The sequence below is a fragment of the Charadrius vociferus genome, unplaced genomic scaffold, assembly GCF_000708025.1.
Source record: "Charadrius vociferus isolate BGI_N301 unplaced genomic scaffold, ASM70802v2 scaffold324, whole genome shotgun sequence".
Taxonomy (NCBI): Eukaryota; Metazoa; Chordata; class Aves; order Charadriiformes; family Charadriidae; genus Charadrius; species Charadrius vociferus.
In genome coordinates this window covers 5,140,103-5,166,657 of record NW_009648041.1, presented here as the reverse complement: position 1 = coordinate 5,166,657, position 26,555 = coordinate 5,140,103, and the positions used below count along the sequence as shown (strand labels likewise).

The 26,555-nt window shown below is 48.2% G+C and overlaps 1 protein-coding gene across 1 annotated transcript in view; it reads right to left on the bottom strand.

The window, feature by feature from the left end:
• The window catches only part of CADPS (Ca++-dependent secretion activator), a 200,043-nt gene that overhangs the window by 1,609 nt on the left and 171,879 nt on the right, over positions 1 to 26,555 (bottom strand). The window contains exons 27-29 of the mRNA XM_009883625.1: positions 23,883 to 23,915; positions 20,661 to 20,768; positions 1,527 to 1,631 (exon numbers count right to left, since the gene is read on the bottom strand). Coding sequence (XP_009881927.1) covers positions 1,527 to 1,631; positions 20,661 to 20,768; positions 23,883 to 23,915 — 246 coding nt within the window. The remainder of the gene's footprint in view (positions 1 to 1,526; positions 1,632 to 20,660; positions 20,769 to 23,882; positions 23,916 to 26,555) is intronic.

Sequence of the window (26,555 nt, the reverse complement as noted above, 5' to 3'; positions counted from 1 at the left end):
AATCACAGCTCTGCGACTCCAGCCCTGCCTTTGCAGGGTGGCCGGGCCGTGCGGCTGATAAAGGCTTCAAAGCAGGATGTACTGGGGGCTGCTCAGGGCACCCTTGTGTATGGTAGGTTGGGGGTCTAAAAAGACATCGAAACAACAGATGGGGGCTCTGCCCCAACTAACTTTCCTTGCTCCTGGATGCATTCATCTGCCTGTAACGTTAGTTATTTTTCTTCACGCAGCAGAATGCTTATTGCCCGTAACTGTAGACTTGATTACACATTCCCAGAATGCTCTGTATTAAATAATCCCACCTACAGTATTGGGATTAAATAAGCTAAGTCCAGGATACCGGGGAAAATTGTTGATGTATAAACATAAGCACATGGCATGTGTTTTTTAAATCTCTCTTTCTTCACCTAATTCTGAAACTGGGGTTGTATTTCCATAGTTAGCTATATTTCCCTTGTTATTACAATTAATATCTCTCATTTGAATTTATGTTTAAAAACTTCTCCAGTGTGAGATAAAACTCTGGCCTCATAGTTCATTTAATTCCGCTGTGCTCTGCGTGGAAACTATTTACTGTTCTGCTATTTCAGAAAGTCATTGGGTTTGTTGTAGCTGCTTCTGAATGTAATATTGGTATAAATAAAGCACAAGGAAGAAAGCTTTCCTCAGCTAGCTGACAAGTAGAAATAATTTGCCTGTGCCTGTTGTTTTCAGTTATGTAAAGCACATTTAATACATTTCACTTTTAATTTATTCATGCCTTCAGTGTGTTCACTGCACACAAGACCATAAACATTATAAAATACTAGACCAAGAAGCATTAGATAGAACCTAAAATGATCAAAAATATATTTACCCCCTTCTGTGATCTTATTATTTCATGTAAACCACTGCGATTTCACACTGAAATAATTATCAATAGTCCAAGGCACGCACACACACACACATATACACGTGCACTCAAGGAAAAAAAAATGTTACTTTCGGGGTATGTTATCTCACCTTTGTGATCTCTTAGAGTTGATTATATACACCCATTGTAAAAGAAACAACTTCAATTAACTATGAGAACAATCCTCATTTGCATTCTGACAATAATCACAAGCCATAGCTGGGCTTAAATGTTTTCTAGTAAAACAGTGTTAAAAACTTTTGGTTTGATTTAACCCATTTTAACACTGGAGTTCATTGGTGTGATCAACGGGTTTGTCCACAAAAAGGCTAATTTTGGTGTGCTTATTATACAGGCAGGGTCAAATTGCAATAGATTTTCCTTTTTTTCATGGAAGCGGTTACTTTGTTCTTATTTGCGCACCTGTATTTTGCACCTGTATGCATTTCAAGTTCCTGTTTATGCTTCGCTACATGCCCTACACACAAGTATCTTAATTTTACAGAATTTTAATGAATGGGTCAGTTTATTTGCCGGCAACAATTTGCCTAAGAGAACACGCCGCACACATGCAGGCACACACACACGCTCCTTCCGACAGCACAACGGTATCGAAAACACATCGGACAATTACCTTTACTATCCTAATGAGAGTTTTCAGTTGGTAAATGTGAAGCTGCAGGTCCATGCGGTCCGTCAGCCAGGTGCAGACAACATTCATCGAGCTGGTGTACCATTGCTGCAAGAGAGACAGGACTTCTCCAGCCACCACGTTAGGGCTGCGCGCTGTGCCCCGAGTAACACGGGCTGCACCCCCCCTACAGCCAGCACGGACCCTTCCCACCAGCCGCCAAGGCCTTCCTGGGACATGACAGACTTAGAGGGGGACGCAGGCACCCTCTTTCACACAGAATTTCCATGCACGAGCTTTTAAATTTTAATAACAACAGCAACAAACTTCTTAGGAGGGGTAACGGCCACCAGCACCACCGCAGGGTTTTTGTAATCTGATTTTGCCGTTGACGGGACTCGCCAGCAGCGGTGTGCGTTTGGCCCGATCCATTTTTTTTAACCCGTTCCCCGCCCCACTGAGAGCACAGTCCTGCCTTTAAGTGTGTCAGACCCACACTCGAGCTACTTACCGGCTTGAAATTCAAACATAACCAGCCGCGGGGGCAAGTCTGGTTGCCTGACGGCGAGCGGAGGGGAGGCTCGTGCGGGACAAGGTTTGGCTGCGGGTGAGGATGCTGGTGTGAGCACCTACGGGCTGCGCGGGAAATGCTTTGGTTTCACTCTCACAAGTATGGAAGATGGAAAAGCAGCAAACAAATGAGCTCGTTTCAAGCTGCTGAACTCACTGGGCCCCTCCAGGGGCTGAAATTTTGCTGCTTGTCGGTGAAAAAAAAGGCTTGCAGCTGTGTGGCAGCAGCCTGCCTGCCCCGCAGCGCGGGAAGGCTTCGGTGGGATCAGCGCCCTGCTCACGCAGGGCTGGCATTGCACGTCTGACGCCACGCAGACGAGCAGTGAGCCCTCGAGAGAAGGAAAAGCAGGGGTTGTGGCAAGGGGATGGGGGAGGTGGGGGGGAATCACAAAAATCTCCCCACGGCACTCAGCACAAGGGGCGATTGCAAAGCGGTCTGTGGACAGAAACCCATCACGCCTCTCTGTGTACCTTCCGCCTCACAATCTCTCTTACACATGGAGCAAAACCTACCCTGCAGACCCGCTGCAATTAATCTAGAACCAGTTAAAGGGAAAAAAAAAATAATAATACCCTACCAGTTTATAAAAATACTGATCAAGCGCCATGCAGGTTAGGCTGAAACGCTGCTCCCTCCCAGCTAAACCCTCGCACCAGTCTAACTTGGGCGGTTCTGCCTCCCGCCACTGCCCCTTCGGGCAGGGGGCTCTGACGCAGAAACCCGCCCTCGTCCCTTTGTTGCTGAAGCTGCCGGCAAATGAAGACAACTGAGTATTCTGCAATCGCAAACCAGTGGCCTCCAACCCCGTGCGAGGTGGCAGCGCGTGGCTGCGGGCAGAGTGCGGCTGGTGCTGCGGCTCCGGCACTGTAACCTGTCCCTGCGTGGGGCTCAGTTGGCAGCACCAGCGCCCGCGGGCACCGCTGTCCTGGAGCACCCACGAGCCAAGTGTGTGAGCTGGCACAAGGCTGACCAAAGCCAACAATGGAGTCCGAGCCAAACCAGCCCAGCAGCACAAAAAAAAATGTGGGCTCCACACACGTTGAACCATGCGGTGATGCACCCAGGAGCTGCCATCCTTCACCAGGAGCAGAGAGCAGAGGTTAGTCAAGCTGCACGGGGAAGGGTTTTTTCCCCCACTTCAATGAAGATGTTCCCATACTTCTATTTCTACACCACTACTTAATAAAATGAAGGAAATAAAGGGATGGAAGAGGCACCAAAGAAATGGCATGTGGTGATCTCTTGCTCGATGCCTAGACCTTGTGCAACTTGTGGCAGGGGTTCCTGCTGGCCCTACATCTCCAGGATGGAGACCTGGCAGGAGCTAAGAGCTCGAATGAAACTAATTCCGGCAGGAAAGCAGGGGCTTTCTCTGTAGCAGAAATCAAGCTCAGCTACTGTTAGTGGGCACTTGAGGTCCTGGCGTCAGAACTTGGGTTGAACTGTGAGTGAAGCACCCTGGTTAGCTGGTGTAGGCCCAACCAAAAGAACAGATGGTAAGGTCTGGTGGGTCTTTATACCTTCCAATCCCTCAGACTAGTCTGAGAGGTCAGAGCATCCCTGGATATCCTCCAGAGAGTCCCGGCTGCCCGTGGGTGCTGGGAAAACCTCTCAGGACACAGCATCCATCTTGGGGGGGTGGCACAATGCGACTGCTGTCACTGGGGGAATCTGCCTGGGTTCCCTTGTAATGCTGTGGGCCCACGCGGGCAAAACAGAGAGAAATCGTTAATGTTTATAATGTAACATTTTTTGCAATCGACATGCTTAATGAATCATGCTCGTGAGTGACACTAGCTGTGACCCAGGGTTGTGCTGGCACATGGACGCCCAGGTCACCCAAACACCTCCTTCCACCACCTCTCTAAATCAAAACCCACGGAGGAACGAAGCGACCCTATGTTACATATGCTCATCCTCTCCCTTCCACTGCTGCCTCTCATCTTCCACAAGATGATCTGCTGGGTGTTTATGTCACCTCTATATCCGAGGAGAAGTCCCCGTTGGGGCCAGGTCCTGCCATTTCTGTTTGTCCTGTGCCACACACACCTACACAGCTGTACGGATCCAAACCAGAAATGATAACCTCTGCCTCAAAGTTATTGGGAAGGTGACTTTGCTGCTGCGAGACCTTCAGATTAGCTAAATTAAACATTTTGCTGTGTTTCTGGAAGGCACTCCAACAGGCTGGATTCTGGGGAGACGCAAACTCCGCCGAGCCAAATCCAAATTGTACGGTTCTCCTCTTGAGCACTGGCTGACAAGGGCTCAGCCAGGCGTATTGCTCGGCTGCATGAAAGGAGCTCTCTTTCTCAAAGCTAAGTTACTCCAAAGACTTTCTGCTTTATGAGAACAAGACAAAGTCTAATTCATTGATCTTGATACACAAAACCGTCACGTCACTTCATAGAGCACACACCAACTGCTGAATTTAAGCCCTGCATATTCATAAAAATAAGTTAGCCCATAAATTAAATGTTCCCTTTAGCTATCACTAGTGTTGATGTGCTATAAGACGCACAAGCCCTCTGATTCATGACTAACCTACCAAAGAAGATAACATTTGCATATGATTATATTATTAAAAAAACAACAACAAAGCCAAATGCTCCAAAACGGAAACGTGATGATTTCAGACAAAAGAGCGCAGTGTGGTCCTGTCGGGACACCGGCCACCTCGCTCCCTCCGTGCGGGGCTGCCGTTCCCCGAAGGGCAGCGGGGAGCACGCTGGGGATGCGGGGCTCCTCGAGGCGCCAGCTCCAGCCCTGCGGCTTGTCCCCATACGCGAGGCGCAGAGGGCACAGCCCAAATGCTGAACTTCGAGGCTTTGCCATGGGGCCGCAACACATTTCAGGAACATTTCTGGAGCCCCAGGGCCAGCTACACTCAAAACTCCTCCCACCTGGTTGTGAAGAATGAGTAGACCTCATTGATGCTCCCAGGTCCACATACCCAACTGCACATATAACTTGCTGCTGCACACACACGTTACTGATGCTAGCTGGCATCCCTGTCCATCACTCAGAGGACAATTTACACTCAGTCTGGGGACACGGGGTGACGGGCAGCTGTGCAGGGTGCATCCTGGTGGATGCGTGGTGGATGTTACACATCCACTGGGACATTCACAAGGAAAGGATGAGGGCTCCCGTGGAGGCATGCCACAGCCTGCGTGGTGTGACCTGGCTAACAGCAGAGGAAATGCAAACAGACGCTCTTTAGATGCTATGAGAACCCAACAACAGCAAGTAGATACCGTATTTGCATGACCAAGAATTTAATCCCTCTTTAAGGTTAGTTTTCCTGTTCCCTGTCTATCTTTCAAAGCAACCCTCGTTGCCAGGTGGTAGCCTTGGGCTGGCCGGGATGCTCCTGGACTGGCATTAGAGGAGCTGCAGCATGCCAAGGGGTGGGCTTCCACAGCTGCCCATGCAACACCCCAACTAGCTCAAACAAGAAGCTTCCTCCTCCCCTCCAGCCTTTTTTTTTTTTTTTTTTGAATGCAAAAGCATGATCAATAAGTTGCTGAAATAGCAAGTTTGTCTCTGAATACATAAATTGCAAAAATTGATATGAATAAATCTGCAAGTAACACACTGAGTGTGGCACATTTCATCAAAAAAAAAAAAAAAAAAAAAAAAAAAGCCCTGTGCTGGGTTCCTGCGCTTTCCGGGAGGTGGTGTCATTACACATACCCAGGAACATCTGCAAACCCCCGTCTTCTTTGGTGTGAGCTGAATGGAAGCATGACCTCCTGTTCCTTGCCATGAACCTTGAGTTCACACTCATATTTTACATGTTACAGGAAGCCACAGCTCACCCCAGGGGTGCTGCAAACAGAATCTCGTAAACCAGATGCAACACTGCTTCTTAAGGCACCTGAAGGAGCTGTATTCTTCATTCAAAAGCTTACATACTAGTAGCTTAAGGTCACTTCAGCTTTTGTAAAGAGTGGGACAAAACCAGGAATGCTTATAGGGCTGGGTTGTCAGCAGGGTAGCAGAGGGATTACAAGAAACCTGTGACTCTGCCTCTTTCTGCCTTTACTGGTAGTTTTTTTGTGTGTGAACAAGTGCCATACAACAGATTGAGGCTGGTATAAAGGCCTGGGACTGTGCAAGAGCACCCCGCTGAGCCTCAGCTGTGCTTGCAATTAGCAATAGGCATGAAATGATTATTGTTGTGGTGGCTGATGGCAATCTGAAGTGACAAGTTTTATGGGGGAAGTTGTAGTAGGGATGTTCAGCAAGTTTCTGCAAACCATTAATCGAAGGCTGCAGCGTAGTTTAGTCAAAGCTATTTTATGTCATTCCAAAGGTCTCACAAGGATGCTGAAAGAATATTTTTCTGCTCTCAGTGCCTTGGAATGGAGTTTTTCTAGGTCAGGGATTCTTTACTGCCCTATTTAGTGTCAAAAATACCCATTTGCCTCAAATTAGCAGAAAGCTTGTAGTTAAGGGCTAGAGATTAGGCATACAAAATTACTCAGCAGGTGACTGCTGGGTGGATTTGGGGGTTGAGAAGTCTTTAAAACTGACTACAAGACATTATATACTTCTGACAAAAGAACATAGTAATCCTACCTGCTTGCTTTAACCACTGTTGTTTGTCTATTATTATGTGCTTTAATGCTCATAAGAGCAAAACTACTGGTGATACTACTCAATTACCATAGTAACTCTCCCCTATGACCTCTCATTTCACTACTCGCTTTCCAACCAGAACCAATCCAAGCAGGGCAAATCTATTTAAAACTGTGACACACACTGCACAAGGAGGCTCCGAACGCCGGCTGGCTCCCGCTCTTTGTCCGGGACACGGACTTGTTTTGAAATGCTGAAAGGCAGCTTTGAAATGAAGCCTTGAATTCAAGGTGTTTCAAAGGTGAGGGACTGGGTGCAGGGCGGCCGCCTCCGCAGCATCCCCCAGCCGGCACGGAGTGAGGGGACCACAGAAGTGGGAAGGGAGAGAGGAACAGGCTGACTGTGAGTCTTATTTCCCAAAGGAAAACAGAACCTGCTCTCAGGCAACAGCCCTCTCTCAAAGTGACTTGATCAGCCACAGGAAAAAAAAAAAAAAAAAAAAAAAATTAAAAAATTACCGACTCTTTGTATCTAGTCTTTGCATCACCGTCCAATGGGCCAGGAGCTCAGCTGGTGGGAAGCACAGCGGGACTGTGCTGATTCACCACTGCTGACAGTACGTGGCAGCCAACAGGGCCATGTCCATCCCCACCCTGGGTGGCTCTTGAGATCAAATTTGGTATTCGGCATTGTCACATGCATCCACGGCAGCCACCTCCCCTTGGCAGGTGTTGTCTCCGCAGGGAAGGTGGGGATGCAGCCACAGCGGCTCAGGACTGCGCTTTCCAGGGACCACCTCTGCTCAGGCAGCTGCCAGCGTTGCATGGACTTGCTGGGTGAATGGGAGCAGGAGCTCTTCTGATGAAGGCTGCCTGCCCATGGGACCAGCGCCTGCTCCTGCCTTTGCCCATGGAGCGCCCCGTACGCACATGCAGCCACGTTTGTACACACAGCCTGCAACCAGGCTGCCAGAACGGCCACTCTTGTCCCTCTGGTCTTCTGTGGCCACCATGGTGTTCCTCTCCACCTTCCTTCAATGTTTCTTTTGCTGTTGATCCCAGGTGGTCTTTGCAATTACAAAAACTTGGTAAAGACAGTAAGCATGAAGCACAGAGCCCCATGGCCAATGCAGTTTCCTACTCTTTTCTTCAAAAAATAAAAAGAGAGGTTCTCAGCAAGCCTGAACGTACATGGCAGCATAGGCAATCCCAGTTTGATCCCGCGCTTTGTTTGCTGCAGAAGGTGACATGCCATCCCCCAGGCTGACCCATAGCTGGGAGGGTGAGGAAATAGTGGGGACAGAGCCTTGGTGACACACGTTTGTCTGAAACTCTTGAGCTGATACACGGTGGTGGCCCCAGAGGAGGATGTGGCACAGCCGAGAAGAGTGGAGAGATAGCTCGGGTCCCCAGTGTTGATGAAGAGATGGGGACAGACCTGCCACATGATGAAGAAGGAAGAAGCACATCTCTGCCCTGCAAGCATACATTTTCTGGATGGTGAGCAGGGACCTGCCTGCGCAGCAATCTTCATCCCACGCGTTCACCAACTTCTCTTCCCACTACTCAACAAAACCCATCCTCTGGCTGGGTATCACTCCACAACGCCCCGCTTTCGGGCTCCCCCTTCCCTGCCGTTCGCTGAGGGACCAGCAGAGCCATCCAAAGGCAGCTCAGCATTTTGAGCTACAAAACCTCCTCCGGCGCAGAGGGCCAAACCTGCAGCGGCGTCAGGGGCTCAGCCCCACAGGCAAAGAGCATCTGGCTCAGTTGTGTCCTGGCCATGGCCACGGGTGGCATCAATAATAAACCAGCCACTCTCTCGATTTACACCTGCTGAGGATTTGGCCCATTCCCCCAAGCCTTGCGGGGGCCAAGGCTCAGGGGACCGCATATTGCACCTCCGAGCACGCCTGGAAGCAGAGAAATTGGTGTGACATTGCCCACGTTACAGAAATGAAGTTTAACGGCTGCAGATCTAAGAGCACACAGCTAACCAGAAAATAAGCAATGAGTTAATATCACAGGCATTGATCAGCTAGTCTTACAATTAATGCTTCCAATAAAAAAAAAAAAAAAAGCGCTCCCCCTTTTTATTCAACAGAATAAGAAATTAAACACTTGTGGGCTCATTCTAAAGAATGAATGAAATTGAATAAGCTACCTAGCACTTGAGATTCCCAGCGAGTGCTTGAATAGAGCAAACCTCCTGAGTTGAATGGATTGCCTTTTGGGACCAATTTGTCTCTTTTCACTCTTTATTCCTCCTTTTTTGCTGACAGATGTACAAAGGCGGAACTGCGCTGTGCAGCTTAGCTACATGCACCCACAGCAGCTGTCACTTTTGTCGAGCAAGTTAATCAAGCAAATGCCACCATATCCCACTTTCTATAAGGAACAACATGTTATAGACAGTAGTCTTGGGAGACGGGGAGGGAGGGAGAGAGACTTTATTTTAACTTTGAGTAGCTGGTATTTTTTTTTTCCCCTCTGTGTGTAAAAAAAAAAAAAAAAGAAAAAAAAGAAAAAAAAAAGGCAGCCAAACCCGGTAGCACAAGCTGACACTTTTGTTTTCCCGTAGAACAAATATTTAATATGATTTTAACTCTAATTTGTACTAGAGGGAGAGCTGTCCGGTTTTAATTACTTAGGGGAACACGGTTAAAAAAGAAATGGAAGCTTTTTGTTTGTGTTAACGCTTGTTGATAATAATATATTGATTGTCAATTGCTAAGTCCAAAAGATTAGTGTAGTAAATACTATTATCTGAATGCCACGAGTGAAGTGCTAGCTTCCCGTCCCTGCTTTTCCCTTTGTGAGGCAGTTTGAATCACTGGTTGTTATTTATACATTTTCTTTGATAAAACCAACTTGTGTGGCTGATTTTTTTTTTTTTTAAACCCTGCCTCATTAAGTGCATAATAGCATTTACGTGTGGGGCTTTCTGCTTTTTAGCCTTTCAAGCTTAAGCTTATATTCCTCTCTCACAACCATGTTTCAAAACTTGGGATGTTCACAAACAATTGGATACACACCAATATTGTATATATCAGATGCTCTCTTGCTATTGCCAAAGACTAGAAAATAACAGAACATTATCCACAAAGAGTAAATAAATAGTTATCGTCCCGCTACGCCGCCGCATGCCAGATAATAATACTGTCCGATCATTAGGTAGCTTTTCTAGTGCACGCAATTCTTTAAGTGTGTACACTCTCGTTAGTTATGCAAAAGTCGACATCAAAAGTAGGTCTTTTGGTGCAGCTCTACGGAGCACACAACAGCAAAGCACCGCGAGGGGTCTGGGCAGCCCTCAGTTTGCTGTTAGAAAGGTAATTCTCCCTCAAATTCACACACTTTTGAAAGTATCTTCTCTTTCAGAAAAAAAATCAAAGTTTAGGTAACAGATTGCAGCGTGCTAATTTAACTTCTCCGTGGGGTCTCCGGCTTGGGATGTTCGGAAGCAGAGCGCACAAATCGGAAGTGTTTGGGATAGGTGAACTCTTTGCCAAACTCTGGACTCTACATTTGCCTCTTGCCTGTACGAGCAAATCCTCCATCAGCCGTGCTGTGGCTCTGCCTACGCCCGGGCAAGCAGTCCTCACAAGAGGCAACATGCCCCTCATTTTCCAAATTAAACCTCTCTATTAAACTCTACATTAAATTCTAGAGATCTAGTAAAGTGCTAACAATTTAAGAAAAATCTTCTGAGACCCCAGGGTCTTTTTCTTTTTTTTTTCCTTGAATTATATTACTTTATTCTATCAAAGCCTCGTGAATCTGTCTAGAGTCTCTCAGGTCACACTCGCACTGAGCTATTACTGAAATAAACGGCTGCACTGGGATTTTTCGTATCGCTATAACGCTATCACTGCAAGTACACGCAGTGTATTCTTTAACATCCACCCCGGTGCTGTGGTTTCTGCATGCCTTTTACTCTATTTTATATTCCTTAACTATGAAATTTCATTCACACTGACAACGTAGCTACACGAGGAATTTACAAAGTCAAAGGGGCTCGATATTAAAATAATTTGTATTATTATTTGATAAAGTCACAGTCCCAGCGTTGCATAATAGGGTTAAGCTGCTAGCCAGAGCGACTCATCATCTGTCTAGGATGCAAATGGCATCACCGAATTACATTATCTCCCCCCACCACCACCTTTTCTCTTCCCAAAAATAAACCACAAAAAAACCTTTGAATCGCGTAAGTGCTCTGCCTTCAAGCAGGGAAGAGAATTCAGAATGAGAGCTGAAACGCAGACCACGGCGCATTGAAGTGCCGCACGCTTTTTTGCAGTACATATGGTACCTGCGATCACCCACTGTTTGGGGATCTCGGCACCAGGGTGCGCTCAGGCTGGCGCCTCACCCTTAATTGGCTGGAAGTCGGACCTGACGGGGCTCGGCAGGTCGGTGCCACGGGTGTTAATGGGAGGGAGAGGCGCGGGGCTCCTTGTGGGTACGTTTTCTGCCTGTGCTGGTGGGATCGCACAAATTCCTCGCTCACCAAAGGGGCACGACTCATCCTGCACTCTGCAAATTTCTCTCCGCCCTTAATTTTACTCCTTTTGGAGGAGGTAAAGGAGGATCGACATCTTTCGTGCCAGTGGGGCTAAGGTTCCCAGCAAATAGATATCCAAGAACATCATCTCTAACACTCTCTGCTTTCTGTGCTGCACAAAACCAGTTAACACCTACACGTGGTTGTGCAGCTGCAATCCACGCACCGCAGAGGGTGAAGGTCTGTTTACTCTGCCCATCAGTGGCTTTGCAGGCAATCCCTGCGCTCTCCTCACACAAGCAAAAGTTTCCCACCGCAGGTACACAGCCAGACAAGAGGCAGAAAGGGACCTGCAGATGTTCCTGCACCTTCACTGGAGGAGGAAGAACTCTGCTGTGGGGGATACAACAGCTTGTACTTACTCACCCCTTCCCAAGCTGTACATCAGGGTGGTCGGCCCTGCTAGCCGGATGCCAAAATCTCTGCCTAGGCAAAAGCCACATACTCACACCCCTGGCAGAGCTGAGGGCAGGGTGGCTCTGGGGACGAGCCACAGGCAGGACACGCCAGTGTCTCCCTGAGCTTCCTCCCCTGGGGATGATCTCGTTGAAAGAGCTACTGCTATGTTGGCTCTCCTCCTCCTCCAGCCGGGGATGCCCCGGTCTCAGCACGCTGGGGTTTGCTGTGAGCAAACTCCTGTGCCAGCCCATGCACTGACCACCTCCTAAAAAAACCCAGCCACGTGCGGCTACACTTGCTCAGACCGGGGCAAACCTCTCCATCCATGTGCTGGTCCAGCACCGAAAATTGCGAGGGAGACCTGCGTGGGAACCGCTATTTATCTGCGGCAGGGTGCGGGGGGGATGCGGCAGCCGATGCTCACGGTGATCTGGGAAAGAAACCCACCGACATCGGTCCCGGCAGCACCTCTAAATTCTCTCTCATTCACAACATCATCAAACCAGGGACACCCCACGCTTAAACCTGCAGGTTGAGAGCCGCAGTGGGTGCCTCCTTTCCTCTCTGAGACAGGACAGCCCCAATCCTCGGGCACAGCGCTATACATCTGCAGAAGACACTGCCTTTCAGCCTGTCCTGGCTACGCGCGGCCCTGAGCTGGCAGACCCTGCCTGGGCAGGGTGTGCTGGTACACGGCATCCCTCGTACCTGCCGGCAGGGGACTGAGCTCCCCACGGCGCCCTGGGTGCACCACCAGGTTGGCTCTGGGTGCTGGAGCCTCTCTCCCTTCGCTGTAGCTACACCTCAGCAAAGTGCACAGCGCTTGCTGGGAACCGCCAAGTAACCCCCCCCAAAAAAACCTGCTGCTTTGCAGGATTTTGCAGACCACGGTTCTCCTACGTGAAAAAGCTTCTGCATAAAAAATTATAAAGGCGCGCACACACACGCACGCACACACAAACCCACTTCTGTATGGATGCTTGTTCTCAAATACTTTTTTTAACCTATGAAATATTCTCTGCTTATTTCCATTTTTCAAAAAAAAGAAATGAAGTTGACATGTTACAATCTCAGTTTCTATATAAAGCAGCTTAGTAAAACACAATATCCACACAGCGCGCTGCTTTTTTCCCCGTCCCCATTCCAGGGCCCTGTTAGTGCAAGGCAGTGATGGTGTCACTGGATGCAAAGGTGCTCAATAAGATGCAATACCATAATGCGTCCTATGGAATACTTTAATTATATTTGTTATCAGACTGAATTGAAAGCTGTCACGAAGTCGACAGACTTTAGCTGGCTCTTTTATAGCCTGCAAATTCAAAAGAAAGTAGCTAGAGGCTGCCAGGGCATCTCAGTCCCGAACGCGGGAAGGAGCAGCTCCCCTGTATCATTCCTGGGGTTACACACTGGGGAAAACGCACTCCCTGCCCGAGTCCCGCTCAGCATTTTTGAATGCTGATATCATACACGGGGGGTGAGGTTTAAAAGAGCACCGGGAAAGGAAAGAGTCGCAGATCAAGAGAAATGAAGTGACCTGGGACAGCTAATCTCGCACGCACCGCCGGCTGGCGCGGGCAACGGCAGCGATTGTGTGGGGCTGGATTGCAGGGGGAGAAAAAGGAAAAGAGGGATTGAAGGCGCTGCTGGAAATCAGACAATTTGTCATTGTCCGCGCAGGGGCCGTCGGCTCACCCCTGCGCCCACTGTGAGTTTCTTTGGGCAAAGGCCCTTTGCGCAGCCCGGAGGGAGGGAGCGAAGCTGCCCGGCAGCAGTGGCCCCGGGGTGCTGGGGGGGGGTCAGCTCCGCACATCTGCGTGCGCCGGGGCGTCCCGGCCCTTCCCACGCTCCTCGCACCCCCCAGCCTCCGCTGGCATCCGCGCGGGTTGGGGTTGGCGGGGAAATCCAGCACCTTCAGGTCCTGATGACCCACAAGACTGGAGCGCCAATTAGCTAAGGACTCCTAAACGAAGCTGGAAGGCAGCTTCAGCTCAGAGCGCACTATGCGACTCGTACGCAGTTCCTGTGCACAGGCAGCTCCCGGTCCAGGAGAGGAGAGGCTGCTCGGAAAAAGGCTCTCTCCGGATGGAGGATGCCTCGCTGCCCGCAATACAGCACGATGGCATCTCTTCCCCAAAACCTACCTCGGCTACTCATGTCTACCGGGAAATAAACGATCTTTCACACAGTGTCTGCCCTAAAACAAACATCTCCGACGCTCAAAAGCACTGTGTGGATGATGTTAGCGAGCCCACGCTGACCTTAACGTAACGGAGCAATCAGTCTGCCTTCTTAGAACGATTAATGGAAAATCTCCTCTGGAAAAGAAATCAAATTAACTGTCTTCAACCAAATGTCTACTGGAACATGAAAAGCTGTTCTGATAAAGACATTTAGGAGGGAAAAAAACCCCTTACGAGCATGTAAAATCCAGTGACAGATCTAGGACTTATTTTATTAAGGCTCTCCCTAAAATAAATTAAATGGAGCCTACTTAAATGAGCACTTCAGCAAAGAAACCTTGCTAAGGGGAATGCAGGAGAGGTGGGAGGCCATGCACGACTGCACGCTTGCTACTGTGTGAAGCTCATGTATGGCAGTAAAAAAGGACAAGGGATGGCTCCGGTGAGTGATGTCCGTGCGAAGGTCCTCTCCCCACTCCTGCGCGGCTCCGAGCAGGCACGTGGGAAGAGGCTGCGGAAGGACGGTGCACACTGTGCCCCATCGGGACAGGGAAAATTTGTCCCTTCCTAGAAGATATATGGATAAACGCCATCACAGTTTTATTTTTCTCCCAGCAAAGGTCCCTGCCCACAGCGGGACTGACTAGGGGTCCGGGTCGGAGTCCTGCCGAACCAGCCAAGGGCTGCGGCAGCCTCTGCAGCAAAAGCTGTGCTGCTCCGGCTCTCCCAAAGATGCACGGGGAGGGGGATAAAAAAAAAAAAAGCAAGCTGCACTTCCTTGAGATCAATCTGCCTAATTGTCTTCATTTCAGAACTCACTCGGGAAGGGGGGAGAGGGGGGAAAAAGAAAAAAAAAAAAAAGCAAAAAACAACGCAGAAGAAATAGCTCAGTGGAGGCCATATCAGGATGGGAGTGGGAGAGAGTTAGTGCCCTAATGAGCAGTCTAGCTGTGTAGGAGGGAAACAGGTTGTTGTCTGTCTCAGAGAAAGCGGTGAGTGCGGCTGCGAGCAGATATTAGATGGGAGCCCAGTGCACAGTCTGATATCCGTTCTTCCCCTGATCCTGCAACCCGTCCTCCTGTGAGTAATTCTAACTCACAGTGAGTAGCTCCACTGACTCACGACCAGGCTTTTGGGTTCGAGGAGGGGAAGGAGAAGGGAGGGTGAGAAGGGCTCTCTTTTGGCATTTGATTGTGCCTGTGATAGGCTTACACTCTAGCAAGAAATGCCACGATCCTGCGAGCACGCCTTGAAGGAGCTGCCAAAATTCAAGTGGGTAACCCCACTGAAGTCGAAAGCTTCGATTTTTAAGAATAAGCTAATGCCTAAGTGGCTGCAGAGGACTTGCTGAATTAACTGGTATAGCTGTCAGTCTGTGTTTTGTAATACTTTCTGTACACTCAGGTGTGATAGCAGGTTCCAAATCAGTAGGTACTGAAACATATGCTGAGCTGCCTGTGGATCCTCCAGTAAACCAGTGAGAAGTGCTCAGTCAGGTTTGTGGAAATTTGTAGAAGGATTTTCCTGAAGTCCGAGACTCGCACAGCGCCCTGCATCCTTGTTACTCGATATCCCTGATACTCAGAAGTCAGTTACCAGCGAGGGCAGCCACCTTGGGAAATACAAGGACAGTCCCGAGCCATGTCCTCAGCCCTCCTGCTGGGCTCTGGGCTGGGGAACGGCAACAAAAATCCACCAGCTGCAACATCAGCCCTGGGATATCGCCCGGGCTTTCTAAAAACCCAACTGAGCTGAGCCCGAGGGATGGGACCCGGCGCCAGAGCCCCAGCCAAGGGCTCCTGCCTCCCTGAGGGCACTGGGAAGGAGATGCTGGCTCCTCTAACGCTTGAGCCATGGCTTCTCCTTCGCTGCCTGGAGAGGACCTGGAGTGACCGTCCCTCTGCACCAAGGACGGCACAGGGCAGAGCAAAGCCCCGGTCTCTCCCATCGTGCTCCCCGCTACGCCCGCCCGGACCCCAAACCATCCCACCCTGCCGTCAAGGCAAAAAAACCGCCTCCGTCTTGCAGAGACGAAGGGGTTCGCTTTCTTATTTCAGGAGAAAAGACTCCGTCTGGTATCCCGGCTGTGACACAGACCTTCGAGGAAGGCGAACATACACAGTGACAGTGAAGTGGTAAAACTGCCTTCTGCAAAAAGCACGGTGACTGCTGCCACCTCAGCGGGCTGTATCACTGCGTGATTAAGTTCTTACCAGACTTTTTGGTAAAGGCAACCTTCCTGATCTGATAACTGCCAAGGACAAGCCAAATACGCAGGGTCAATCTATGCACATTTAATCCCCAGAAGGCAGATTAAGTGTATAATTGACCCATATAATCCATGTATCATCTCCAGTGAAATGTTTTCTATGTCCGGTTTAGGCAGACATGAGGCCCGTAAGAAAGCGATCAGAGACACAGTATTACTATTGCAGTGGATTTCATCAAAGTTAGAGATGGCTTTTTAATCACTGATCTCAGAGACTGCTAGATTTAAGCAGATGAACTAGCACTAAGCACATCTGTTTTAATCCTTATCTTCTACTCAGGCTGGTGTCTTCAAGAAGTACAAGGAGGAAAAAAATAAATTAATTTTTTTTTTAGGTCCTCGCAATCTTAGGAGCTTCTCTTGGTGTTTTGATCTCTCATATCAAAAGCATGTTTTTGTTTTTTTCGGTAAGATATTGAATTAATCATCAGAGAGAAAAATGCCATCTGCGCTATTTAAGGACTGCATCAGGATGCTGGAATTCGCAGGATCTCGGGGAGCTCACTCGACGTTCAGTGCCCTTTTGTGTACGTGCTACTCGCCTGTGGCTGGGGAGGAAATATTCTCGCTATGTTTTACATTACTGTTTACCAATTTATGAGGAAGAAAGGTTGGCATTCACACTGTCTACTAGTCAATCATAGACTTGCTGGATCACATATGTTCTGACGGGTCAAAACCTATACTGTGACTATCTAAGGGTGTGTGTAAAGATATACACACGTACAAATATGTATAAATAACTTCCACCAAAGAGCATAACCCTTACAAGTAAAACTCCCACTGCCTTCATACAAAATTACGGATTTATAACCTTTGATCCTACAAAATTCTGAGTGTCCTGAGCCAAAGGGGACCTGAATTTGGCAGGATTGGTCTGAAGACTTGAGATCACTCTGCAAGTATTTTCCCGTGTTTAAGATACACCCGCCTGCCTCTGCCTCATCGTTCCTATAAACAGTCACATTCTGCATGTCAACTCTGCCCCCTTTCCCGGGAAAAAGTGATAAAATTTTACTTTCCGCCAGGCGCTACACGGGGTTTGCGACACTTCTACGTTGCGTGCAGAGCATCACAGCGGTTTAAAACCTAAAGCACTCAGCCACGCGCAGGAACGCAGGGAGCGGACGCTGTGGTGCTATTCTGAAACTCTTCTGTTACCACTGCTCTCTACCAACGGGCCTTATTACAGTGTTTTAGCTTTAAATGTTATCAAATTAGTGAGCCAGGTCAAGCAAATAAGTCATGTTACCCTGCAGTAAACAGCACTGGCAAAAAGCTAGTTAGGTTTTGATTACCAGCAGAACTCCACCATCAATCTGTTCGCTCCGTGATCCCAAGAATATAGATTTTTAAAATTAAGATGACTCTGTTTCAGGGGGGGAACCCCCTTCCTTCCCTGCCCCCCCCGGCTAATTTGCAGAATTGAGAGGATTAACACACAGACCACACAGAAATATTACACCAATATTCCACAAACACCCGTATCTCCCAAAGACCACCGCTGGGTCTCGTGCAGGTGGGAGCAGGGCACGCAATGCAGGGGAAGAGAGATGCTTTCTGAGCTAAGAAACCATGGCAAATACCAAAAAAAGACGTATTAACCCAGCTTCTGTGTGGGGGATGGCCTAACGCACTCTGCAGCCTCTGCTCCTGGGAGGAAACAAAGGGGAAAGGAGTGGAAACGCTGGGCAGGACTGCGGAGAAATGTGGGGATTAGGAACATCCTGGGAGCTGCACACACCACCGAACATGCGACAGGGAACCTTGCCCTGTGCAACTCTGCTCGTGCACTACTCACAGCAAAAAAATAAGAGTCTTTTCCTGACTGCACAGAAAGGGGATTTAGCCCTATATTGTGAGTGTCTCTAGTGCAATCCCGTGAGAGCAGAGGAACTGCCTGCAGGCAGATTTAAGCTCTTTACCTGCCATTGCCGCACGTATTAACATATAACATCCTAAAACTGGACTAAGCTTTTGGCTGGGGTAAACCAGCATGGCTGCACGAAGCCAGCGCAGGAGCTGGCCTCCAAAGTGTTAATAATCTCATTGCCTGGAGAAACTGCAGCTAAGAGGATTGCTCCTCTGCCACGCCGGGGGAAGCGAGAACAAAGTCCGGCCCAAGTCGAATTCAGCGTCATAAAGACCATTTTTGATTGTCCCTCTTCTCTTTCATATTAAAAAGGCAGCTAGCACCTCAAGCATCCTTGGAAAACACGACCACCACTGCAGAGACCAAAAGAGCTTAAACACACCGTGGCCGCGCTGCTTTTCCGTGTTAGGTGAGGGGGGCAAAGGGCTGAGATCGAGCTCAGGACAACACCGTTAAGCATTTGCTCCTGTCCTTACCAAAATGCAGATGGACACAGCACCAATTTAAACAGGGTCTGGGTCCAGGTGACCCCCGTGTACTCATAAACCCTGCCAGCAGCACCTCAGCCGAGAACTGACCTCAGGGGCATTTAGCTTCTGCGGCTGCAGCCAGGCAAAGACCATACATGACCGCTCAAAACATAGCTCCTGATTTTGGGTGGCCGGGGCTCGGCACGTCCCCTTCCCTCCTCGCGACCCAAGGGCCCCGCAGGTCGCCCTGCTCGCGGGCGCACGCTCCCGTACGCGAGACACGTGTGAACATGCTGCCGGTACTGGGTCCCAACGCCGCCCCGCCAGCATGGGGAACGGGAACGGGAATGGGAATGGGAATGGGAACGGGAATGGGAACAGTTCCCACACGCCGTGGCTCCTGCCTGCAGCTGGCGTGGATCAAAACAGGCGGAGCAATGTAAAAGCCCAACTCTGGATTATTATACTGCACACAGACCAGGGAGACTTGAGGAAAGCAGGGAGGGAAAGAAAGGGTTTGCAGTTTTTGCTTGCCACCAAGGTAGCTGCTCCTTTTTTATTTTTTTCTTTTTTTTTTTTCTTCATGTCAACTGTTAATTTGTTTAAAATATGGCTTGGTAAAACTAAGTATGAGCGGATCAATCTGAAACCAATATTTGTGCTAATTACAGCCTTTTGAAAATTGGAAATAATGGCCCAAAGGGTACAAACACACCAACTGTGATTCATAGGGAAAGGATGAGGGAAAGGCAGTGTGGGCATTGAAAAGAACAGTCCCGATGAGCTCTGGAAATTTAACTGCTCATGGAATAAATTTCAACACAAACGAGCAATGCACTCGCAGGCCCGCTGCAGATGGAAGCGACAGTCTTTTGTTTTATGTTTTGTTTTTTCTCCCCATGCCTGCTTGATGGGTGATTTGCGTCTGGTGCTCTGCGCTGCAAACTCTCCCCGGAGCGAGCCCGCGCGGCGCCCGGAGGAGGCACTGCTGTGCTCCGCGCATGAATGAGGCATTCTCAGTGGATATGGGTCATGCTAGTAGATGTACACAGTAAGATTATTTGACTCTAATTCATGCCACTTGATATAATGTGATAAAACATTTGACATGAGAGATAAGTTCCATTTTAATCTGATTAGGGATGGGGGAAAGAAAGAGTGGGAATTGTAAAGGAGGAAGAGGTTTCTAAGGGACAGGTAATGCGCAGAAAGAGAGGTATCGAGTGAAGGAGGAGGCTGGTTGGGAAAAAAAGCAGCTTTCCCTGCACACTGAGGAAGCAAACGAGCGAGTAAAGAAAGCGAGGAAGGTTGTTACAGTTCCAGAGCCGGGAGACTGAGAAATGGCACTGCTGAGAGATGAAAGGAAGGAAAGTAGGAACAGAAGCCGCTTCAAACAGAAATCGATATATGGACAAATACCCTAAAGGAGACTGAAACACTAATGCTACAGGCTGGCCGTCAACAGAAAACCTTCGCTATAGAACAGCTACGAGGACAGAAAGGCTGTAACGCAACAAGAGCAACAGAAACAGAGATATCGGTTAACATGCATACAAATCCAAAACAAACGGGCATCACAGGTCACTGTTCTCTTACAGTCCAATGAATTTATCTTGCGCAACAGAAAAATAGCTCTGAGCATCTGGGTCAGTTCCTACCATGCCAGCTTCATCAAGGAGACCACGTCTCGACTTTACCTTTGGTGTCAGACACCACAACATGGTCCTCCTGAAATACGGAAGTCTATTCCTAATCAGCTCTGTTTTGGTTAGCTTGTAAAATTAAAATTTAGTGCACTTAATTCACTGTCAGTTTTGGAGTGCTCGTCAATGAAACACACTGCAGAATGTGCGGAAGAGATGGCCCTTAGCAAGCGCATCTGCCAAAAACCCGGCTCAAATTTTAACAGTGAGAACAATGACCAAGATGTTCTGTTACAGAGAGAGATTTTCCACAAGCTTAAACATAGTAAAGGGCTCTCTTAGAAGATGCTGTTCCCTTAAAATCCACGCACAGACAGACCAAGACACAGTAGACTAGAGTAGAGATTTAAAGCAGGCAGAGAGCAGATACGAGCCTTAGTCAGAAAGAAAGGAAAGATTTATTTATTTTTTAAAGCTATAACCAATAAATTTTCTCAAAATGTGACTTATCCTCCTGTCTTATTTTGTCACATTTTGGGTCTCTCCTGCTTGGTGTCCAAGGAGGAGAAGGCATTTACTTACATCAAATAACCTTTCTATATACATCTCCTCATTGACCTTATCACGCAGGACATCCTGAGAGTGGCGGACAAATGTCACATAGGCATCAGCAACATCCATCCCCGGCTTCTGCATGGGGGAGAGAAGAAGAAGAGAGAGAGAAACGTGAATAGCAGTGGAGGGGGCAGCTCCTCTGTGTAGCCTTGTCGCTGCTTTTCCTTCTCCTCCATCTCCTGCTGTCCTCCTGCAGTTCGCCCTTTTCTTACCTGACAGACACCGAGTCCTGCTGCTTTGCCCAGCAAAATACTGCGCGCAGCACAAGATCACGCAAAGACACTTGCTCTTTCTCTTCTTTTGCCTAGAGCGAAGCCGGTCGGAGGAATAAAGGTCCTCCTCGACATACCGATGCCGGGAAGTTGTCTTGCTACCTTTGGTGCTGTTGACCTAACGAGTGAACCAGCAAGCTGGGATGGGGATTTGTTGTTCTCTTGGGTCATCTTCTCTATGCAAACCCTCTGGTTTCTGTGGGTAGACAGCTAACGGCCAGAGCTGGGCTCTTGGTTCTTCTTCTACGGTGTGAGGACGTGTGCGGAAAGCAGCTGGTGTTGCAGGAGGCATGCCAAAATCACCTCTCTTTTCCTGTTTAGGCCCCTGACATTAGCTCACCTTTAGTGCTGCTCTTAAGAATAAATTGGGTAAATGGTAAGTCAGGGAACATATGTCTACGTGAACGTTTAAGCTGCTGCTAAACCACAGGAAGCTTCCCCGCGCTGTCACATCTCTACGGGCTCTCTGCAGAATTTAACTGCTTTTAAACAGCAAACTACAAGCGTGCAAGACTTTGGGGACAACAGCATTTCCTTAAAGAAAATGAGAACTGAAGCAGGTGGAAGGGAAATTACTTCAGAAAAAAAAAAAATCTTGTTTGAGTTCACATTGCTTGATATATTGGAATCAAACTTACCTCAAAGGAAACCCATTAAAATACTGTAACATGAGTCATTACAAGAGCTGCCACAAAATCTTAAATTTCCATGGCACATTGTAAGTTTGTTAATAACTAGTGTCATTAGTTTCCATTACTATGATTTACCTCAGATCACAGAGTATCATTTCTCTGCAAGATACGATTGTCAGCCGCTGTAAATTGAAGTTAGTTAACACATCTGTGTAATTTCCAGGGTGAAAATGAGGACAGTTTGGAAAGCAGTGGGAAGGGAGTTTTTTAATACAAAGCAAACAATTATCAAGCAAAGGGCCAGTGCTTGGCCCTTGGGAAGCCAGTAACATTTCTTAACACCTACTGCAACAATGACAAGGTATTAATTTGAAAAACAATGAGGACAACACAAATGTGGCAGTAGTCAAGTGTTACACTTTCAAGCAATTTTCAGCACGCCGATCGTGCCCATTTCAAGGTGGCATTAAACGGATTGGTTTGTACCCAGACAATTGCAACAACGTTTGCGGAATTAGATTTAACCGATGGTTTTCTGTTCAACACCAGCATTTCCCCTCCATCCCCTAAAAGCAGAGCCTCTAACCAAACAGGTTTTTCTTTCTCCTTCCCCCAGAGGGACAGTGGCTCACGGACTGTGGGGTGGCCTCCCGCAAAGGTCTGGGAGCTGTGTGGGGCTGGTGGCTGATTTAATCAAAAATTTTGGGGCTGTCAAGGAAGCTGTTGTAACGCGGCTTCATTTCCAGGGGGAGGAGGGGAAACAATCAAAAAAGAACCCAGATGAATGATTTCTCCTCTATTTTACGCAAAGAACCGGAGTGTCTGACTGGCTCGGAGGATGGGAGCCAAGCCTTGCTCCTCCCGCACAGCCGCGATGCCACGGACCTCCCAAGGGCCTCCCAGGAACGATGAGAAAATGCTTTTGGAAAAGCCTAAAAGGGTTATATAGCATTTTACCGAGACTACTTCCCTGGAGATGCTTTACTTTCCAGGAACGTAGAGGCTTCAGAGAAGGCCATGCTTTGCCCTAAAAGTTACTTAAAAATAACTGTTCTGTGCTCAAATTCCTGATGACTAAATATGTAATATGCACTCGAATGACTAGGAGCTTCAACTGAAGGACGTCCACATTTTCTAGGCTAGAAATGAATTCAGAGCCCCTCTTTCTAATGCTCTCAATATCTTGTTTCTATTACTCAGGATGCCCATCTCTGCATTGGGGTATTTTAAACCAAGCGAGACCTCCTACTGTTCAAGAGTTTGTCGTCTCCATGCTGGGCTCATGATACGGTAATTTTGTAGGCACGGTTTATCTTAGGCTAAAGGGATGGAAACACCAAACGCAGGTGATGTGGTCCAAGATGTCTGACAAATTTATCACATTGTCACGTGAGAACATGCAGAGCAATCGCATCTGCATTAAATGTACATACACAGACATTATACATACAGGTCAGCAAACTCAACTGAGTTACTCTTGATTTACACTGCCCAGTCTATCTGGATTCAGGAACTGGTGTGGTATATTAAAATCTACTCTTTTTTGACTTATAATTGCTCAGGATGTCTCTGCCTATAAATGTTACAGTAACCCCTTATTCCAGCCAACATTCATATATTACACTTCAACTCAATTTAAATGTAAATTTCTGGCAAGTTAAGTGCTCTGTCTAAGAACGTTAAGGGCTCTTTTCCTTATGAATCAAGGTCTAATTAGAGGAGACGATGTACAGTTTTCCTATACCAATTACAGGAAAATGGAAAAAATTATTTTCATTAACAATTTCCCAAACACATGTTGCTAGCTCATCACCATTTCCCCAAAGTAATAAAAAAGTCATTTTCTGAAAGAGTAAAATAAACCAACAATTAGAAGAACAAAAATAAAATAGATTAGCTAATGTGTTAGATGTGTGTTGGCTCAGTTCTAACATGTCTGGACCTTTTTGTTTGGAAATTATACTGTATTTGTACAAGTCCAAATGAAGAATTAACAGAATGCACTGCTCCCATTTTTTAAAAATGTGATTCAAGCCAATTGCATAAATCTGGTACCTTTTTGACACCATCTGCAAATTATTGCCTAAACAGCCTCGTGGGTCTCCATAAGAGGGTAACTGCTCATTATTAACGTCATGGAGATACTCTTTCCAGTTCAAATGTTAGAAGTGTGAAGGCCCATGGTTCAATCTTGGCTGTTAATGCATAACGTGGGTTGCTACACATGCCATAAACCAAAGCACGATGCAAATTACTATGACAGAAGTTGTTTAAATTGTGCTTACGGGTACATCCACGTATTTGGAAGCAGCCTTCACCTGTAAAAGGAACAAGAAGAGAGTTTACACCATCAGTACGTTTTCAGGTCTTTGCTTTTTCTTTAAACACCTGTAAGAGCTTCTCCAGCCAAGACTTGAGACAATATAATGCTGAGTGGGGGAAAAAAGGTGATGAAAACTACGTTTCCTGTCTAAAAGAATAGGCAAGGGTGGTATTTTTGTTGTTGTTGTTTTGGAGAGGTAACTTTGCTGCTGCTAAAGCTCTAATAGCAACAGATGATAGTGTGGGAGTTGTGCTTCTCCCTCTTCTACTTCAGCGAGCGGGGGAAGACGGGGTTCGTAAGTAGACATCGTTATTTTCTTGGGAGGCCTCGTTCTTCGCCCAATGCCACGTGTCTCCGAAGGCAGCGCGTGTCTCTCCCGTCGGGAGCTGCATCCTGGGGACTGTGGGAGACCCCGGCAGCGTGGGCACAATGGCACGGCGGGGCTGACAGGCACCCACACCAGGGTGGCCACCAGAAAGTGCCCAGAGGACCCTAATTTCACCCCCTGTCTATAGTCCCACACGTCGTGTACTTCCCCTGGCTTTGCATGCTGCAGCCTGGGACGTTATTTTCTCCTTTCCTTGCCAGCCCTGACGCCGGCAGGAGCTCGCAGACCGTGTTGGGGCAGCGTGCTCACACCACGCCACGCCACGGAGAAGTGCCCCAAAGCTTTTCTGCTTCCCAGACTACAACAGCTACATTGGTGTTCCCTCTGACCTTTTTCCCCCCCTCTTTTAAAAGATGTGACTTGAGGGAGGGTGTCAGAGGGGAGGACATCACTCTCTGCGGTGTCCTCACAAGCCGGCGGGGGCTGCAAGACCCCAAACGTACTTTGTCCGTGGTTCGCCACGCAGCAGGGTGCGCATCGCCTGGCACGGGAGGCGAGGTGGCCCCCAATGTCAGGGCCAACTCTTCCAACTGAGCAGCGCCCAGCTGGCCGGAGAGACCTTTTTTCCCACTGTAGCATAAGGCACCCTGTCTAGAAAGAGTACGGCTGAGATTTTCCGCAACGCTTCTGCTTTTAATTAGGGGAAGCGTTGCCGGCCATCTTTGTTTGGGTGTAAAAGCTCACCTGCTTTTAAATATTTCTAAAGCTACCATTAAAACAGCCTAAATATAACACGCACACAGTTGCATCTTGGGATGAATAAATTATGTGTCCCGAATGAGAGAATGAATGTATGTGTGAGACAGAATGTGAGAGTGGGTGGAAGCACTCATATGGTGTGTGTGGGGGGTGCATAATTAAGCACAATGAGGCGATACAAAAGACCAGACTGGTGGTAATTGCCGAGGTGAACGCTGCAAAAGTATTGGCAGCGCCGGGGCTGCTGAGCCGGGGGGCAAGAAGCGAGGGAAGGGCAGGAGGAGGGCAGCGAGCGCCTGCCACCAGGCTCTGGCTCTCCGAGGGGCCGGAGGGGGCCGGGGCACGTCCCAACGTTTAGAAAGGAGGTAGCAAAATCAGCGCTCGCCTCTCCTCCAGGTATCCCGGAGGAGCTGGCACTTAGCAGCCGCAGGCAGGGCTAGGTGGGCTCTCTCCAAATGAGCTCTTTTTTCTGAGTGGCAAAGCTAAAACAACCTGGAGGAAAACTCGGAAAACGATGCGGCTCTGCAGCCGGCAGCATTGATGGCGGGGGCCGTGCTCAGGGCTGCAGCGTGCCGCGCACCTGTATCGTCAAACATCACACCAGGCATGAACTACTGCAGCGGCGCCCCGGGAAAACTGCGATCCGAGTGTGGATTTAGCGCTCGTAGGTCCAGCCTAGCGCCGCCGTCTCGAGCTGCCTTCTTCCCCAAAGCCAAGAGGCGACGAGAATAACTCAGCCGGCTTCCTGCGCTCTCCCCCCCTCCACCCACAAAAAAACTGAGCTGCTTCTCCTGCCCACTCCCCTTTAATCAGAATAATTACTTGTTTTTCTTTAAACTCAGATTTGGCTACATTTAGTGAAATTTCCAAACTGCCGGATGTTGTGTGATTTTTGCTAGGCTGCCGTTTTTCACAAAGTATGTGACTTTGCCATGAAACGTCTCAGTTTACCATACAAATTTTGCGCAGAACAAAAATAAGATCTTTTACTTCTGTCTCCCTCGGGTAATATGCAGTCTTTAGTTTTAATTACCGTAGGTGTAACTCTCCGCCTACAGAGGCCATCCAGATTAAAGGGAATTTTAGCAGCTGTCATTCCTGTGACTCAGTGGATCTGCACACGCGGACGCCCAGCCAGGACCTGGGCTGCTGCCGCTGAGATGCACTTAAATGTAGCAACAAACAGAAAAAAAAAAAAAGAAAAAAAAAAAGTCTGGCCAAATTTAGAAGGGTATTTTCCTCTCAAAGTGCTCTGCAAGGAGAAGTGGCTAGTGAGAATTTATTAGGACAACAGATGCATTAATTTTATCTTGAATTTCGAGGCAAGAATTGGAAATGAGGATATCCTACTAGGTGATAAAACTGTCTGTCACAAGACCCCCCGATTACATGTCACTTGCAGAGCGCCTGGAAAACACGCGATGAAAGAAGTCGGTGGAAGGGGGTGGGAGACTAATGCTTTCTAGAGCTCAGCGGCTTGGACCATCACACTTTGTTGTATTTGTTCAGACAGGGAAAACGTGGGAGGTGGTGCAAGCATGCTGTAAC